This window comes from Dermacentor andersoni, chromosome 3, assembly GCF_023375885.2.
Source record: "Dermacentor andersoni chromosome 3, qqDerAnde1_hic_scaffold, whole genome shotgun sequence".
NCBI lineage: Eukaryota > Metazoa > Arthropoda > Arachnida > Ixodida > Ixodidae > Dermacentor > Dermacentor andersoni.
Genome location: NC_092816.1, coordinates 204414466 through 204432086, shown reverse-complemented (window position 1 = coordinate 204432086; position 17621 = coordinate 204414466). Strand labels below are relative to the sequence as shown.

Sequence of the window (17621 nt, the reverse complement as noted above, 5' to 3'; positions counted from 1 at the left end):
CACCAGGCCGCTAACTGCCGCTGCAGTGCCGACCATACGCTGGCACAGTGCGGGGCCGGTCTGCGAGCCCATATCGGGAAAACTAAAAGTAGCAACCGATGGAGGTGCGGTTGCTGTTCGTCGAACTGACAAAGATCCTCCACCGCCGACACAAACGCTAAAAAGTGTTTCTCGACAATATATCAATGAGACGCCTCCATCCCAACGAAGCCTGGAAGCAAAGAATACGCCGACGAAAGACGACATGCAGACGTGACATTCCAGCTTCCAATTAAGAAGATGCAGCCATGATCTGACGCCAAGATCTAACTGCTATGCAAGACAAAGAACCAGTGACCTCGACGTGCTTCTCGATGGCCACACAGTCACTGCCTAAGTGGACACAGGAGCCGATTACTCCATCATGAGTGGACCCCCTGACGCCCAGTTGAAGAAAGTTAAGACTGCATGGAAAGGCCCTCATATCCGTACAGCTGGGGGATACTTGATAACGCCAACTGGAATCTGCCCGGCCAGAATTACCGTTAATGACCCCACCTACCCTGCCACCTTCGTTATCCTTAAACAGTGCTCATGAGACGTAATTCTCAGCATGGACTTTCTGAACCAACATGGCACAATCATCGACCTGAAGTCGAAGTCGATAACGCTATCTGAAGACCAAGCGATACCGCCAGAGAACTCTCATAGTCACCATGCCTTGAGCGTGCTCGAAAATCAAGTCAGTATCCCGCCCTGCTTCAGCATTGTCATTTCCATCAGCACCAAAACACCTGCCGACGTTGAAGGTGTCATCGAGGGTGACCAACGTCTGCTGCTCGACCATGAAATCTGCGTCGCAAGAGGGATTGTTCGACTGCATGGAGGAAAAATGAAAGTGTTGCTGACAAACTTCAGCCAGGAGTTCAAGCACATCAACAAGGGCACGATGATCGCATACATCGACGAAATTCTGGAAACCAGCAATGCATTTGTCCTCTTGGATTCTGCCGCATCTACCCTAACGACCGTAGCTCCCGAACCAGACTTCGACGTAAATCCAAATCTCCCCATGATTAAGCAGCAACAGCTCAGAAGTCTGCTCCGACGATACAAAGACTGCTTTTCGACATCATAGAGGATTCAACAAACAACAATCCCAAAGCATCGCATAATCACCGAAGAGTGTGCTCGACCACTCCGCCAGAGTTCTTACCGAGTTTCAACGCGAGAATGTGAAGCTAGAAGACAAGAGGTCGACGAAATGCTTTTTGACATTATACAGTCGTCAAAAAGCTCGTGGGCATCCCCTGTTGTCTTGGTGAAGAAAAAGGACGAAACCTTACGTTTCTGTGTCGATTATCGTCGACTGAACAAGATCACAAAGAAGGATGTATACCCCTATCACAGATAGAGAACGCATTGGAGCGGCTCTGCAATGCTAAATACTTCGCCTCAAAGGATCTCAAGTCCGGCTACTGGCAAATAGAAGTCGATGAGAGAGATCACGAAAAGACCGCCTTCATCACACCAGACGGCCTCTATGAGTTCAAGGCCATGCCATTCGTATGGTGCTTGGCAACTGCAACATTCCAGCGCGTCATGGACACAGTGTTAGCAGGATTGAAGTCGCAGACCTGTCTTGTTTACTTGGATGACGTCGTCATCTTCGCCGAAAATTTCGACGATCACCTTAGGTGGCTTGCGACAGTACTAGAGGCCATCAAGTCATCAGGGCTCACTCTGAAGCTGGAAAAATGCCACTACGCTTACAATGAGTTTCTGCTCCTGGGCCACGTCATCAGCAAATCTGTAGTCCGCCCCGACCCACAGAAGACAGCCGCCATCGCAAAGTTCCCGCAGCCCATCGACAAGAAGGCAGTGCATAGATGCCTTGGCATGTGTGCCTACTACAGGCACTTTGTCAAGGACTTTTCACGCATCGTTGAGCCGCTGACACATCTAATGAAATGTGATGTCGAGTTCAAGTGGGAAACGCTGCAGGCAGGCGCATTTCAAGAACTCAAACGACGCATGCAGTTGCCACCGGTACTTGCGCACTTCAACGAGGACGCCAATACCGAAATCCACACTGGCGCCAGTAGCCTAGGTCACGGTGCAGCCCTAAGACAGAGGAAAGATGAATTTGAACAGGTGATAGCTTACACTAGCCGGTCGCTGTCAAAAGCGGAAGGCAATTATTCTACGACCGAAAAGGAATGCCTCACCATCGTTTGGACTACAGCGAAATTCTGCCCTTACCTATATGGCAGCCCATTCAAAGCCGTCAGCGACCATCATGCATTGTGTTGGCTAGCAAATTTAGAGGACCCTTCAGGACGGCTGGCACGGTGAAGCCTCAGACTGCAAGAATATGACATTGCTGTAATCTACAAGTGCGGATGAAAACACTCTCATGCCGATTACACAGGTACTTGCGCACTACGACGAGGATGCCGATACAGAAATACACACTGATGCCAGTAGCCTAGGTTATGGTGCCGTCCTAGTCCAGAGAAAAGACAGACTTGAATGCGTGATTGCTTACGCTAGCCGGTCGTCATCAAAAGCAGAAGGCAATTATTCTAGAACCGAAAAGGAATGCCTCGCCATCGTTTGGGCTACAGCAAAATTTCAACCTTACCTATATGGCAGGCCATTCAAAGTAGTCAGTGACCATCACACATTGTGTTGGCTAGCAAATTTAAAGGACCCTTCAGGACGGCTGGTGCGGTGGAGCCTAAGACTGCAAGAATATGATATCACTCTAACCTACAAGTCCGCACGAAAACACTCTGATGCCGATTGCCTATCACGTGCCCCCATTGACTCGCCTCCGCAAGATGACGAGGATGACGACACCTTCCTTGGAATATTAAGCATGGAACACTTCGCTGAACAGCAACGAGCAGGCCCGGAACAGAAAAGCCTCGTCGAGTATTTGGAAGGGGTCACCGATGTCGTGCCCAGGGTATTTAAGCGAGGATTGTCTTCGTTCTTGCTTCAAAACAACCTACTCATAAAGACGAACTTCTCACCAGTCCGCGCCAACTACCTTTATGTTGTTCCCTCAGCATTGCGTCCAGAAGTACTGAACACCCTACATGACGATCTGACCGCTGGACACCTCGGATTCTTGCGGACACTATCGAGGATATAGGAAAGGTATTACTGGCCGCGCCTGACCACCGACGTTGCCCGTTACGTCAAGACATGCCGAGACTGTCAGCGACGCAAGACACAACCGACAAGGCCATTGGGATTACTACAGCCAATCGAGCCTCCTTGCCGACCATTTCAGCAGATCGGGATGGACGTGTTGGGACCCTTTCCGATGTCAACAACCAGAAATAGGTGGATCGTGGTGGTGACGGACTACCTCACCCGCTTCGCTGAAACAAAATCTCTGCCAAAAGGTAGCGCAGCCGAAGTGGCGAAATTCTTAGTTGAGAACATCCTACTGTGACATGGCACCCCAGAATTCCTCATCACCGACAGAGGAACAGCCTTTACAGTGGAGCTCACCCAGCCATTCTGCAGTACAGTCAGACAAGCCACAGGAGGACAACTGCCTACCACCCACAGACAAGTGGTCTTACGGAGCGCCTGAATAAGAGCTTCACTGACACGCTAGCAATGTACGTCGACGTCAAACACAAGACCTGGGATGCCGTCCTGCCATACATAACCTTCGCTTACAACACGGCCGTGCAAGAAACAACACAGATCATGCCGTTCAAGCTGGTTTGCAGCAGGACCCCGACAATGACTCTCGACGCCATGCTGCCACACATAACCGACGATTGAGAGTCTTGACATTGTCACCTATCTCCAGCGGGCCAAAGAAGCCCGACAGTTCGCCCACCTACGGATCAAGAACCAGCAGCGTACCGACAGCAGACACTACAACCTCCGACGACACTACGTCGAGTATCAGCCCGGTGACCTTGTTTGGGTTTGGACCCCGATACGCCGACAAGGACTCAGTGAGAAACTATTGCGACACTATTTCAGACCCTACAAGAATATCCGACGTATTGGCGAACTGCACTATGAGGTCGTGCGAGACGGCATTTCGCATTCACAGCGGAGCCTTGCACGATCTGAAGTGGTCCAAGTGGTGGATCTTAAGCCCTTTTACGTGCGCTGACGAACTTCGTTATTTTGTTTTTTCTTTGCTACAGGTGTTTTTGTTTATTACTTTTGTTTTTTGCAGCATCGGTTCGATGCTTTTTAAGAGAGGGGTATTGACACCTGTACTTGTTTATCGGGCGACCACATTTCACTGCCTAACAAATGTTATCGCACAGCGCAGGATGCGCCTGCATGTATAGGAAGTTTCTGGAATGCTATCGATGGTTCCATCTACTGTCTGTCACCGAACCTTGTGTAATCTGATTGCATGTATGTGCAATGCGAATAGTGTAGAACTTTATGTAAGACACGCGAGTCCCAGCGATTACTCTAGAACATTTGATGACTGATATATAAAAGCTGACGCGCTTGACCCGCTGATCAGATTTTTGATGATCGCCAACTGTGTTCGCTGCTATCGTTGTACTTTAAGTGTAACTTGCTTTCGTGGGCACAAGTTCACCCAATAAAGATTCAGTTTTGCCATTTACAGTTTTGCTACTGTGTTCATCACAGTCATTACCACGTGACAATATATTGATCTCGATCGAGCGTGCATCGTATATTTCCTTGTTTACATAGGATCTAGCAGCCGGAAAATGTATCATATGATCACAGGTAGGCGACGTACTGAACGTTGGTGCCAAAAAATAATTTAATAATTTATTCTGGGAACGTATGAACCGGTAAAAAATGTGAGTAACTCTATTGGGTCATTTTTGGTGTTCTCGATTGCAACCATTGGCGCCGGGAAAACAATTGTAACAGGAACGTATAATCGAGGTTCGACTGGATTTAGCAGTCATTAACGGACAACTGGAACACATATCGTTGACAGCGACTACGGCAATTCGAGGAGTTTTTGAAATGAAAGGGCTCCACTATGCAGTGACACGATTTTTTAATCTGGCAACTTAGCATGAATAAATGATTTTTCACTTACCGCAGCCCTCTTTTCACTCAAATTTCACAATATCACAGTATTTTGTTGATATAATGTATTAAAATACTTAGCTTCATCGTCTGCCTGGTTCATCCAGAATTTTATTTGCTAACAGGACGCAAAAGCAGCCAATGTTTCTACAGTAGCCAACTTCTTCAAAGGCAAAGCAACCATGGTGGCATTTCATTTTGTCAACATGAAGCAGAAAACAACAGGACCAACTTCTTTAATGAACAATACATGCAAATAAACGCAATATTATGAAGTTGCAGTGAAAACCAAGTAGAAGCAAGTGCAAATTCCTTGAAGTGGATAGAATCTGAATCTTCAAAGCGGTTTTGTCTGCCTGCCTGAGTAGCATTATGTGTTTTAACTTCTTTTGCATGTGCCCTGGTCTAGCAAAGCTCCTAAGGGCTGTTACGTTTCGCCTACAACGCGCGGTAATGCCGGCGCGGATGCAACGGACGCCGGGGCTTCGTTCAAAGCGGCGGACATTTTGGCCCGTTCGACGCCGCCGCAACGCCTCCCCGCCAAGCGTGTCCAGGCGTGTTTCAGTGCCACGTGTCTTCGTATGTGCGTGTGTGTGTGTGTGCCCACGCTTGTCAAAGCGCGGCAGCCGGGGAGCGGAGCTCCCCAAGTGAGGAGCCAGCAGGTCTGTCCGTCGGCGGGTTGGCGATGCGTCACTACACTCGGCTCAACATGTCTCTCGGCTCGACCGTGCGCGCCGTCGTGGGCTCATGCTCCGCCGTCGCGTGGGCTCATCCCGTGACCTTCCTTCTGGCCCGCGACGCCGAGAGTATAAGAGCAGCTGCCCCCGGACGCCAGGAGAGAGATTCCGATTTGTACTGTTGAGTTACGTGCTCTCCCGTCTCTCCACTTCGGTCGACCTGACCGGCCGCTCTTTTGCTATGTTAGAATAAACAAGTTGTTCTGTTACCAGTCTTCTCATGCTTTGCCGGGACCTTCGGATGCTTCCAGTGCCCCAGGCCGCCAGGCCAACGCTACCCTTGGGGCTTGCGACCCATTCGCAATAACGGGCGCCAGCACCGAGACCCCAACAGCTGGTGGCAGCGGTGGGATCGCGACAACGGAGGCCAGCAGCGAAGAGATGCGGTTGACTGTATGCTGAGCAGCACAACGACCATCCGGGAGCAGTGCAACGAGCCCTGTGTGATGACTGGTTGCCTGCAGCGGAACGACTGCGCGGAATTCTTGGCTGCGAGGTTTGGTGAGTGCGGGACTTTCTTCTTCTGAGTTTTGCCAGGCTTTTGTTAGTGTCAGAAACAGAGCTGGTAATTGTGGTTGTCGTTGCTGCCGGGTTAGTTTGCGGCAAGACAATAGTAGGCAGTAGAGAAAGCAGCATTCAGAGCAGCCATGGATTTGAAGTCGTTGCGCAAACCGAAATTGCTGGAGCTTGCAAGAGAGTTGGGTCTGGATGTCTCAGACAAACTCAGAAAACCAGAACTGCTAAGGGCTATTCTTGAGTTAGAAGCTGAGGATGACGAGCTGTCGGAATGCCTTGAGACCATTGAGGAGAGGGAGACGGCAAAAAGACAGGAGCGCGAACTAAAAGAACAAAAAGAGAAAGAAAAGGAAGAGCGCGACCGTCAACACGCATTGGAAATGAAGCGTCTCGAGTTAGAGATGGAACGCGCTCGTAATGTAAGTCAGGCACACGGTGCAGGAGAACGAGTATTATTCAAAATGACTGACCTGATGCGGCCGTTTAAGCTTGGAGAGGACATTGGTTTGTTCCTGGTTAACTTTGAGCGAACGTGCGAGAAGCAGGGGTTCTCTCGGGAAACGTGGCCACAGCGCTTGCTCACTTTGCTACCCGGCGAGGCGGCCGACGTAGTCGCTCGCTTGGAGAGAGAGGAGGCAGAGGATTTCGACAAAGTGAAATCGAGTCTGCTAAAAAAGTACCGGCTGTCAGCGGAGGCGTTCCGTCGGAAGTTTCGGGAAAATGAGAAAGGCAAAAGTGAGTCATATACAGAGTTTGCGTACAGGCTTATGTCAAACATGCAGGAGTGGCTCAAAGAAGAGAAAGCGTTTGGTGACCACGAGAAAGTTCTGCAGTGTTTCGGGCTAGAACAGTTTTATAGTCGGTTACCTGAGAACGTGCAGTACTGGGTCTTGGATAGGCCAGACGTTAGTACGGTGGCTCGAGCCGCTGAGCTAGCCGAGGAGTTTGTGACGCGTCGGGCTCGCGGAGCTAAGGACGGTCAAAAGGGTGAATTTGGCTCCAAGTTTGAGAGGCCGAAGTTCACGCCCATGAGAAAGCGGTTCGAGACGAGGCGAGCGCGCGGGTGTTATACGTGCCAGAAGCCGGGTCACTTTTCGGCGCAGTGTCCAGAAACAAAAACAAAAGTCGTGTTTTTGTCTTTATGCAGCACTGACGAGAACATGAAGCTTCTCGAGCCTTACATGCGAGACCTCCTCGTGAACGGGAAAGAGTGCCGAGTGCTTCGCGATTCCGCAGCTACAATGGATGTAGTTCACCCCTCTTACGTAGAACCCGATATGTTCACGGGCGAGTGCGCATGGATCAAGCAAGCAGTGGAAGCTCATAGCGTGTGTCTGCCGGTAGCAAAAGTGCTTATTGAAGGACCTTTCGGAGCACTTGAGACGGAGGCCGCAGTGTCATCTATGCTGCCCCCCCAGTACCCGTACCTATTTTCGAACAGGTCCGATCACCTCCTGCGCGAGAAGGGGCTTTTGTTTGGTGAGGCTAGCGTTCAGGCCTTAACCAGATCAAAGGTTCGGGAGCTCGTTGCAAAGGCGGTAGTTGCGGGACCGACGTTGTTGAACGATGAGAAAGGGTCAGAGGCGCAGCAAGCTGGTATTCAGAGCACGCCCGAACTGAATAAAATTGAGCCTGTAGCGTTAAAGGCACCAGATACTGGAGAGGAAATTCCCGATGCGGGAAAGTTAGAAGAGCTTCCGGTCGAGCTTCCGGGACTAGGCTCAGTGACGAACAGGAAAGACACCGATCAAGTCATTAGTGACTTAATAAGTAAAGCATCGCTGTCGCCTGAGCAGAAAACCGAACTACACCAGCTCTTACAAGAGTTTCAAGGTCTGTTCTCTGAGAGGCCTGGTAGGACTTCTGTCCTTACTCATGACATAGAACTTACCTCCCCAGAGCCAGTACGATCCAAGGCGTACCGGGTGTCACCCCGCCAGAGCGATATTATGGAGGCTGAGGTAAAGAAAATGCTACAGCTCGGTGTTATTGAAGCGGGTGAGAGTGATTATACCTCCCCTTTGATTTTAGTTGAGGTACCGGGCAAGGAACCTCGTCCTTGCGTCGACTACCGCAGGCTTAATTCCATCACTAAGGATCAAATTTATCCGATCCCTAACATCGAGGAGCGCCTTGAGAGAGTGAGTAGCGCTCAGTTTATTTCCACCCTAGATCTTGTCAGGGGTTATTGGCAGGTTCCACTTACAGAAGAGGCTAGTAGGTATGCGGCGTTCATTTCACCAATGGGGACATTCCGTCCTAAAGTTTTGAGTTTTGGTTTGAAGAACGCGCCATACTGCTTTTCAAGCCTATAAAGTGTTGCGGGGACAGCAAGAATTCGCTTTACCGTATCTAGACGACGTAGCGATATTCTCCGCATCCTGGCCTGAGCATATGGCGCACTTGCGGGCAGTGCTAACCCGCCTGCGCGATGCGGGCTTGACAGTCAAGGCTCCCAAGTGCCAGTTAGCACAGGCCGAGGTTGTCTACCTCGGACACGTGATTGGTCGGGGTCGTCGCCGCCCCTCTGAAATAAAGGTGGCCGCTGTGCGAGACTTCCCGCAACCGCGCACGAAGACCGATATTCGGTCGTTCTTAGGTGTCGCCGGCTACTATCAGAGGTACATCCCCAGGTACTCTGATATCGCGGCTCCCCTAACGGATGCTCTAAGAAAGACAGAGCCGCAAACAGTCGTCTGGGACAAGACAAAGGAAAGAGCTTTTAGCGCCCTAAAGAGCGCCCTAACCAGCCAGCCTGTGCTACGATCGCCCGACTACACAAAAGGGTTCGTTGTTCAGTGCGATGCTAGTGAGCGAGGCATGGGCGTTGTACTGTGCCAACGGGAAAATGGAGAAGTAGAACACCCCGTCCTGTATGCTAGTCGTAAGCTGACGAGTCGTGAGCAGGCGTATAGCGCCACCGAGAAAGAGTGTGCGTGTATCGTGTGGACGCGTTCTGAGTGCTGCTAAACTACTGTAAGGAACTAGGCAGCAGTATAAAAGGGGAAAGAGCCTGGCAGGGCTTAGTGAGGGTTGTGCCATGCTTGCTGACTGAGCGGTTGACTTTCGGCGTAGTTCTAACGCTTGCCGGAAACGAGAACAAAAATGTCAACTCTCCCGAAGTCACTTTGCAGTGTCCTGTGTGAACCTGAACGTGAGAACGAGGCCTTCTCTGTGCGCTGCGCTCAAGAAACGCCAAAGGACGCCCGACTTCGGTTATGAGCATCATCGAGCGACATCCCTCCGGACAGCGGATGCAGTCCCCTGACCATCGGGATCTCCTTCCCCCGGCGGGGCGGTCTGTTACGTTTCGCCTACAACGCGCGGTAATGCCGGCGCGGATGCAACGGACGCCGGGGCTTCGTTCAAAGCGGCGGACATTTTGGCCCGTTCGACGCCGCCGCAACGCCTCCCCGCCAAGCGTGTCCAGGCGTGTTTCAGTGCCACGTGTCTTCGTATGTGCGTGTGTGTGTGTGTGCCCACGCTTGTCAAAGCGCGGCAGCCGGGGAGCGGAGCTCCCCAAGTGAGGAGCCAGCAGGTCTGTCCGTCGGCGGGTTGGCGATGCGTCACTACACTCGGCTCAACATGTCTCTCGGCTCGACCGTGCGCGCCGTCGTGGGCTCATGCTCCGCCGTCGCGTGGGCTCATCCCGTGACCTTCCTTCTGGCCCGCGACGCCGAGAGTATAAGAGCAGCTGCCCCCGGACGCCAGGAGAGAGATTCCGATTTGTACTGTTGAGTTACGTGCTCTCCCGTCTCTCCACTTCGGTCGACCTGACCGGCCGCTCTTTTGCTATGTTAGAATAAACAAGTTGTTCTGTTACCAGTCTTCTCATGCTTTGCCGGGACCTTCAGATGCTTCCAGTGCCCCAGGCCGCCAGGCCAACGCTACCCTTGGGGCTTGCGACCCATTCGCAATAACGGGCGCCAGCACCGAGACCCCAACAGGGCCCAGACATGCAAGCAATATCTTTTTGTATTATGTTCAGATATAAAATAAAATGAAATACAATAAAAATCCAGGTCAATGCGTATCAAATGGATGGTGAAGCATGCACACAACCTAGGAAGAAACAAAGTAACACTGAGGTGAGGCAATCTTATCCCAACTTCCCCTGTCCAAGTAGTTTTGTGCACTGAATGAAATGAAGGGCCATAGCTGGGAATTAGTCAGCTTTACATGCTCCAAGATTCTGTCCACAGGAGGTCAACTGTCACACTCACCGGTTAACAAGAGACACTACTGCATTGAACACTTCCTGGTACAGGGAGGCCACAAAGTCTTGCAGGGGCTCTGCAGGATCTCCCACTGCGTCTCCTCTGCATACAACATTCCAGGAAACAGCATTCAAAAGAAAAAAGAGTAGCGGCCATTTATTAACAGATCAATAACATCTCTTAAGCATAAATGTACAAAAAAAAGTGCAGGTTGCTTTAATCTACCAGTGTGTGTTACCATTTACGAACTCCCAGACACACAGAAGAGAGCAGCAGCCATAGCAATGATCATCGCTGTGTTAAACCACAATGCATTAGTAATATTACAAAGTCAATATACGTTTATTAAGATTATGTTGCTAACAAATTGACAGCTAAGTAGAGCATAGTTGCTCATTCCGATTATTAGTTTTACATCTTCTGGTTGTAGTCAGTATACTAAGATGGCGCCATGAGAACTGCTGCACCTGCTTATGTCTGTTATTTCAGTGCTTTGTAAATGGGAACATATGTACAAAAGCAATATCTTTCCAGTAATTAAGAGCAACTACACCGTCTTAATGATGATGACAATAACACTATCTTCGAGTCCATGTTTGCAAAAATCTATACGGCCACATGAGAAAGGATAAAAGGAAGAGCAAGAACATTAACCAAACTGCACCCAATATGCTACCTTAAGCACTGAAGAATCAGAAAGAAGGCAACAGAATAGAGTGTGAACACTCGCATATATGCACATTTCAACAGAGGCACGTATGCACATAACCACAGGCACCCTGCCCCATAATGCATCCCACCCGTGCCACGACCAAGCCTTGGCAACGCCAAAGTGCACGCTTCCTGCCTACCGTGCAGGCCCTCTGCTGTTGCCTGCAGCCGTCAGCAGTGGTGAGTCGAGGGCTGCCTTGGAGAGGTCCTCGACTGACGTGCCGAGCAGAAGGGATGCTCGCTGGGCACTTGCTGCTCGTGCAAACTGCACCCGCCCATTCGCACCTGCACAGAAAGAACCTGATGTGACAATGCAAACTGTGCTCGGCAGCCCTTGGCGCCAAGTCTGTCCTGTGCAGAGGAGAGACTGTTGTCAATGAAGTAAGCACACTTCTCGAACGTGTAACAGCACGATCACACTAGGAAAAAAAAAGCACACACAAAAAGCCACTTGCATCGAGGTGTACCAACGTTGGCATGGCCACACAAGTTGGCATCTGCCCCGCTTCAGCAGTCACTTGCTAGCTTCACATTCTGCTATGATCCCCACAGCTATCATCAGCAATGATTCCTGATGGAGTCAAGAGAGGAATGAATTAACTGTCTGCTTTTCATTGGTCTCCTTGTTTGGCAGCACATGGCATGCCACAAGGAGTAGGAGCAAAAAAAAATATTGCCACTTGCCTGTTCTCGTGGTACACACTCTGCTGCTACTGTGGCTGTATGATTCAAAGAAATCTATATAAACAAAGAAAGAACTCATTTAAACTACACTGTCAAATCACACTTACGGAACATCAGAGCAGGTTGTTGTCTGGCTAAGCCATCAAGGGCATAAAAATGAAATGCATTCAAACACTAGCTGCCCATACCATAATTTTCGGAAGAAAATTGAGTAGCTTATTTATTAGCAGACAAGGACCTCAATAAATTTAAAAGCAGACAAGGAGTAAACATTGCATCTTTTTGCAACTTTTCATCAACATAGATTACAGTAAAATACGAGAGAAAACAAACAAAAAAGGACACAAGTCTTGCATGAAGACATGCAACACATTTACCCGTGGACATGGCAGCTTGAGTGTCAAATTAGAAAACTGAAAGTTCCATGTCCCAACTACCTCCCAAGTATGACACGAAATAGTACAAGAGGTTATGAGTCCAATGCATCATGATGTGATTGGCAAATTCCTGCTGTATTGTCAGATTGTCACAGCATAGTAATGCGATATCTGAACGCATACATACACAGGCACATGGCAGAGGTCGCGTGAGTGACTATAAGTGGTGGCAGAAGAGAAAGTGTGCCCATTTTATATGAGCAACACTATACAGTTTTATATGAGCGACACTATATAAGACGACACTTCGGCAAAACAGAAACAACGATGGTGAAAAGTCTAACCTCCTAGCTGACATCTCTTCGTGGTCGCAGCAGCGCTGCCGAGCAACTTCTTCGCATTCCAAATGCCACACACCGTAATCAACTGTAGATCCCTGTCCCATGTCAGCGCCGACTTCTTCGTGTCACGTTCGATAGCACGAACAACATCTAATTTTTCTTCTATGCTGAGCACCCAGCGCCTTCTTTATCTGAGCTTCGGCATAATGCAAGTCCTTGCTTGCACGACGCCACAACCCCACAATGCTCCCTAGCACAGCGCTGAAATGATGTCGATGTTGATGTGGCTTCACGCGTAAACGCATAGGGCACTTCAAGGCTGTTGTTCTGATCTCTGAGGCTTGTTGTTCTGCCGGGCCACCCGATGGAGACGACGCGCCGCCGTGTTTGCGCGATGAAAAGTGGAAACGCTATGTGTTAAGCTGGTACGGCTTATGCGGATACAAAACACATTATGTTCAATGGCCGCTGAGTCGGGGATTTGACTTTACTACTTTTAAAACGAAACTACTGTTTAAGCAGGTACAGTTTACGAGATTTTACTGTATAATTAAACATTTTATTTTTGTAGCCTGCTTTCTACAACGTCAATTTTTTATCGCAAGTGCAAATTTGCTTTCAGAGCTACAAAGGTATGTTCAGCAGCTTTTTTAAGGCAGTTGAGATATAGTGATGACCTGTTATAACAATCGGACTTCTTGTTAATCTTGATATTGTTACAAGTGGACTGCACTGTAACAAAGTAAATCTAAAATATTTCTCGCCGAGATCAGCACACACAACATATGCATATATATATATATAGTCGCGGTACAACACGGACGGAAGACAGGGAGACGTTCAAGAACAACAGGACAACCTGTTCAAAAACAAACAGAACCGAGGCACGTCTTCTTCGTCCTCTCCCAAATCTCAGCCACCCACTAGACGGAGTCTGTCATTGCCCCCATCGTCGTTGTCTTCTAAGTAGAATATAAAAGTCATTTGTCCCTCCCTAAAGGAGCATCGCCCCGATGCTAAACCAGAAATGTCACTCGCGGAAGTAAGAGTCTCTCGCATAGTTATTCGCTCACATACGGCTTCATGCGGACAACGTGCACAAGTTCAGGACAATGCGTGCGGCGTCGCGTACAACTGGCACTATTGGGCACAACCTCTTACGTGACATCACTGAGTCGGCGCAATACTCTATATGGTCCGAAGTATCGTCTTAACAGCTTCTCGGAGAGGCCTCGTTTCCGCATGGGTGTCCAGACCTACACTCTGTCGCCGACGTCATAGATGACCATTCGACGGTTAAGATCATAGCGCCCTGAGTAGTAGTCTTGCTGCTAGCAGATCCGCAAGCGTGCGAGCTGCCGAGCCTCTTCTGCGCGTTGCGCAAACACATCGGCGTCAGTATCAGTGTCGTCAAAGTCGTGTGGAAGCATTGCATCCAACATTGTTCGTACATCCCGTCCGTGAACAAGGGTGAATCGAGTCATGCGCGTTGTCTCTTGTTTCGCCGTGTTATATGCAGAGGTGATATACGGTAGGATGTCGTCCCAATTTTTCTGTTCAACATCCACTGTTTTGTTTAGGCGTTCTGTTAATCCGCTGGTTTGTGGATGGTAGGCGGTTGACTTCCGATGAGACGTTCCACTTAGCAGCAAGACGTGATCTAACAGTGCAGCCGTAAATGCGGTTCCTCGGTCTGTTATTATGACGGTTGGTGAACCGTGTCGCAACACAACATGCTCAACGAAAAGGCGTGCCACCTCGGCTGCTGTACTTCTCTGGATTGCCTTTGTTTCAGCGTAACGTGTGAGATAGTCAGTTGCGACGATAACAAAGCGATTCTCTGCAGTAGAAGTAGGAAGTGGGCCCAATATATCCATTCCGATTTGGTCAAATGGTCTTCGAGGAACCTGGACGAGTTGTAGGAGGCCAGCTGGTTTCGGTGGAGGCGACTTGCGCCTCTGGCAGTCGAGGCAAGTGCGAACGTGATGTTTCACGGTGGTGGTAAGTCTCGGCCAGTAGTACCTCTGCTGCACTCTGGTCAGCGTTCTCGTGTAGCCTAAGTGACCAGAAGTCACCTCGTGACAGGCTTCAACTACTTCCGTACGAAGAGCTGCAGGAATGACAAGCAGATAAGGGAACCCGGTCGAAGAAAAGTTTTGTTTGTAAAGTACTTTCGCACGCAAACAAAACGACAACAGTCCTCTTGCGAAAACTCTAGGCAGATCGCACATCTAAGATCTGCCCAGATCTTAGATGGGCAGATCTTTCGCAGATCTGCCCTCTAAGTAATTGATGAGTTCAAGCAACTCAGGGTCGTCCCATTGTTGTTGCGCGATGATGGATGTGTCCAGAACACAAAGAAATGCCGAGCCTTCTTCGGGTGGAGCAGACTACTCTATCGGCGATCGAGACAGGCAGTCAGCATCCGTATGTCATTTTCCCGACTTGTACTTGACAGTCATGTCAAACTCTTGCAACCGTAGGTTCCAATGCGCCAGTCGTCCCGAAGGATCTTTAAAGTTTGTCAACCAACACAGTGAATGGTGGTCGCTGATAACTGTGAAGTGGCGGCCATACAAATATGGGCGAAATTTCATAACCGCCCATACTACGGCGAGGCATTCTTTCTCAGTCGTGGAGTAATTAGCCTCTGTGCGTGAGAGTGTTCTACTTGCATAGGCAAGTACTCTTTCTGTGTCCTCCTGCCGGTGCACAAGAAAAGCTCCCAAGCCAACATTGCTTGCATCAGTGTGGAGCAATGTAGGAGCGGTCTCATCAAAGTGAGCAAGCACTGGAGGTGTCTGGAGACGTTCCCACAAGTCGTTGAATGCACCTTGCTCTTCGTCGCCCCATACAAAAGCAACGTCGCCTCTCGTCAGGCGAGCTAACAGCGACGCAATGCGCACAAAGTCTGTAATAAACCGTCGGTAATAGGCACAGAGGCCGAGGAAGCGCCTGACAGCCTTTTTATTGGATGGTACAGGAAACTGTGCGACGGCGGAAATTTTTTCGGGATCCGGGCGGACACCTGCGTGGTTTAGGAATGGCCTGCCGAGGTGGCAACATGCAAGTTTTCGCAGCCAGCTGCAGCTGCGAGCGTGGAGAGATTCCCCGAAGATACCATGGAGCCTTCAACATCTGCCGCGGTGACTCCTTTCGGAGGGGCCGCGAGGTGCCGCGTCAACAACCCCTCGGCGCCGCATGACTAAACGCGATCAGTTATTGTTAGTGAAATCTCCAACGCCTTCACGGTTCGACTGAAGCAAGGGGATTTCCTGGAAGGAGATGCCTTGCGGTGCCTTTTCACGGGCCTTCTAAGACACCAGACAATGGGCAGCGGCGGAGGCCACTGTGCGAGGTCCGCTCTGGAATTTAGAGGCGCCGGCTCGGGTCGGGCGTGAGCACCTGGCTATGGGGACCCAGGACAATGGACAACAGGACGGCCGCATTGCGAAGGTCAGCTCCGAGTGCTGTGAGGGTTGACTGCATTGACGTTTGACACTGCTGATCGGCAATGAAAACTGTGCGTACTTGTGTGTGTAAACCGTCCCACAGAGAGGCGGCTTGTTTACGATGACGTCGAACGTTTTGCCTCACCTAGGTATCTAGGAAACACGAAGTGTTTAAAGACGGCTGTCCGTCGGCTGCTAGTGGTGCTCGTCGTCGTGCTCTGTGCTCGTCAATGTACTTGTGAGCTGTGTGCTCGTTTGCTGTTTGCTTCGTCTTGCGGGCTTCATTTGGGAGCCACGCTAGACTGTGTAAATGTATCCCATGTTCAAATGTAAATAATGTAAATAAATCCTGCTCGCCTAGTCCTGTCGCCCCAAGTTCCTCCGATCGTCCTACAAGCCCGACTCCAAATCTTACAGTGGCTGATGACGTGACCAAGAAACTGAAGTTCCGCAAAGCCAAAATGGCACTTCTCCGGTTTCAGGGTAAGGCCGGCGGACCGGATAGACTGCAGAACCACTTCAAGCCATTCGAGATGTTCTTCAAGTGTTGCGGAGAACACGATGACATTGTTGAGGTGTACTAAGCAGGTTTTCCACTTCAGGCCTGAAAGCACAGTGTCCATGAGGCGTTAGAATGTAGCAGGGGCAGAGCACAAGCCGAAAGGCAAGACCTTAAATTCGTATAGGCCGTCTGGTGTCACAAAAGCAGTTTTTTCACGGTCTCTCGGGTCTACCTCGATTTACCAATATCCGCTTTTTAAATCCATTGAAGAGAAGTAACGCGCGTGTCGAAGCCTGTCGAGTGAATCGTCTATACTGGGAAGCGGGTACAGGAGATGCCCAGGGGCTCATTGATGGTTGGATCACGTCGTCTTTAAGCATTTTTGTCACTTGATGTTGTATGGCTTCACATTCTCTGGGAGCAACACGATAAGGATTTTGGTGAATTGGTCTTGCCATATCCTCTTTAATTATTCGGTGCTTTGTTAGAGGTGTCTGACCGACGCTGGACGTCGATGCAAAGCAGTCGCTGAATTTGGCCAGTAGCGTAAGCCATTCTCGATCGTGTGGCGACAAAGCAGTGCTGACATCAAGTACAGGAGCTGGGTCTTGCGTAGGTGCTTCTTCGAGTAGTGAACAGCAGTCGCAGACATCCGCAACACCGTCAAAATAAGCCACAGCCATGCCCTTTGGAAGGCGCCGTCGCTCTGTGCTAAAATTTGTCAGCAACAGGTTCGTGCACCTGTCGGTGACATTTACGATTCCTCGTGCGACCAAGATACCATGAGTGAACAACATCGTGGTTATTTGGCCGGCAACGCCTTCGCAATGAAACTGTATGTCACATGCTACCGAAACAAGGGTACATGATCGTGGTGGGATGACAATGTCGTCTTCTGTTAGACGAAAGGAGTGGTGTTGCGGCGATAAGCAATAGACTAAACCAGGACTCTTATAAAACGTCACCATGCGACCCGGGATGTTAATTACGGCGCCAATTTCTTTCAGAAAATCCATTCCAATAATCAAATTTTTACAG

The 17621-nt window shown here is 49.8% G+C and overlaps 1 protein-coding gene across 2 annotated transcripts in view; it reads right to left on the bottom strand.

The window, feature by feature from the left end:
• The window catches only part of LOC126524347 (unconventional myosin-XVIIIa-like), a 358530-nt gene that overhangs the window by 215178 nt on the left and 125731 nt on the right, over positions 1–17621 (bottom strand). For both annotated transcript variants that reach the window (XM_050172677.3, XM_050172676.3), the window contains exons 10-11: positions 11368–11512; positions 10523–10618 (exon numbers count right to left, since the gene is read on the bottom strand). In XM_050172677.3, the coding sequence (XP_050028634.2) occupies positions 10523–10618; positions 11368–11512 (241 nt within the window). The remainder of the gene's footprint in view (positions 1–10522; positions 10619–11367; positions 11513–17621) is intronic.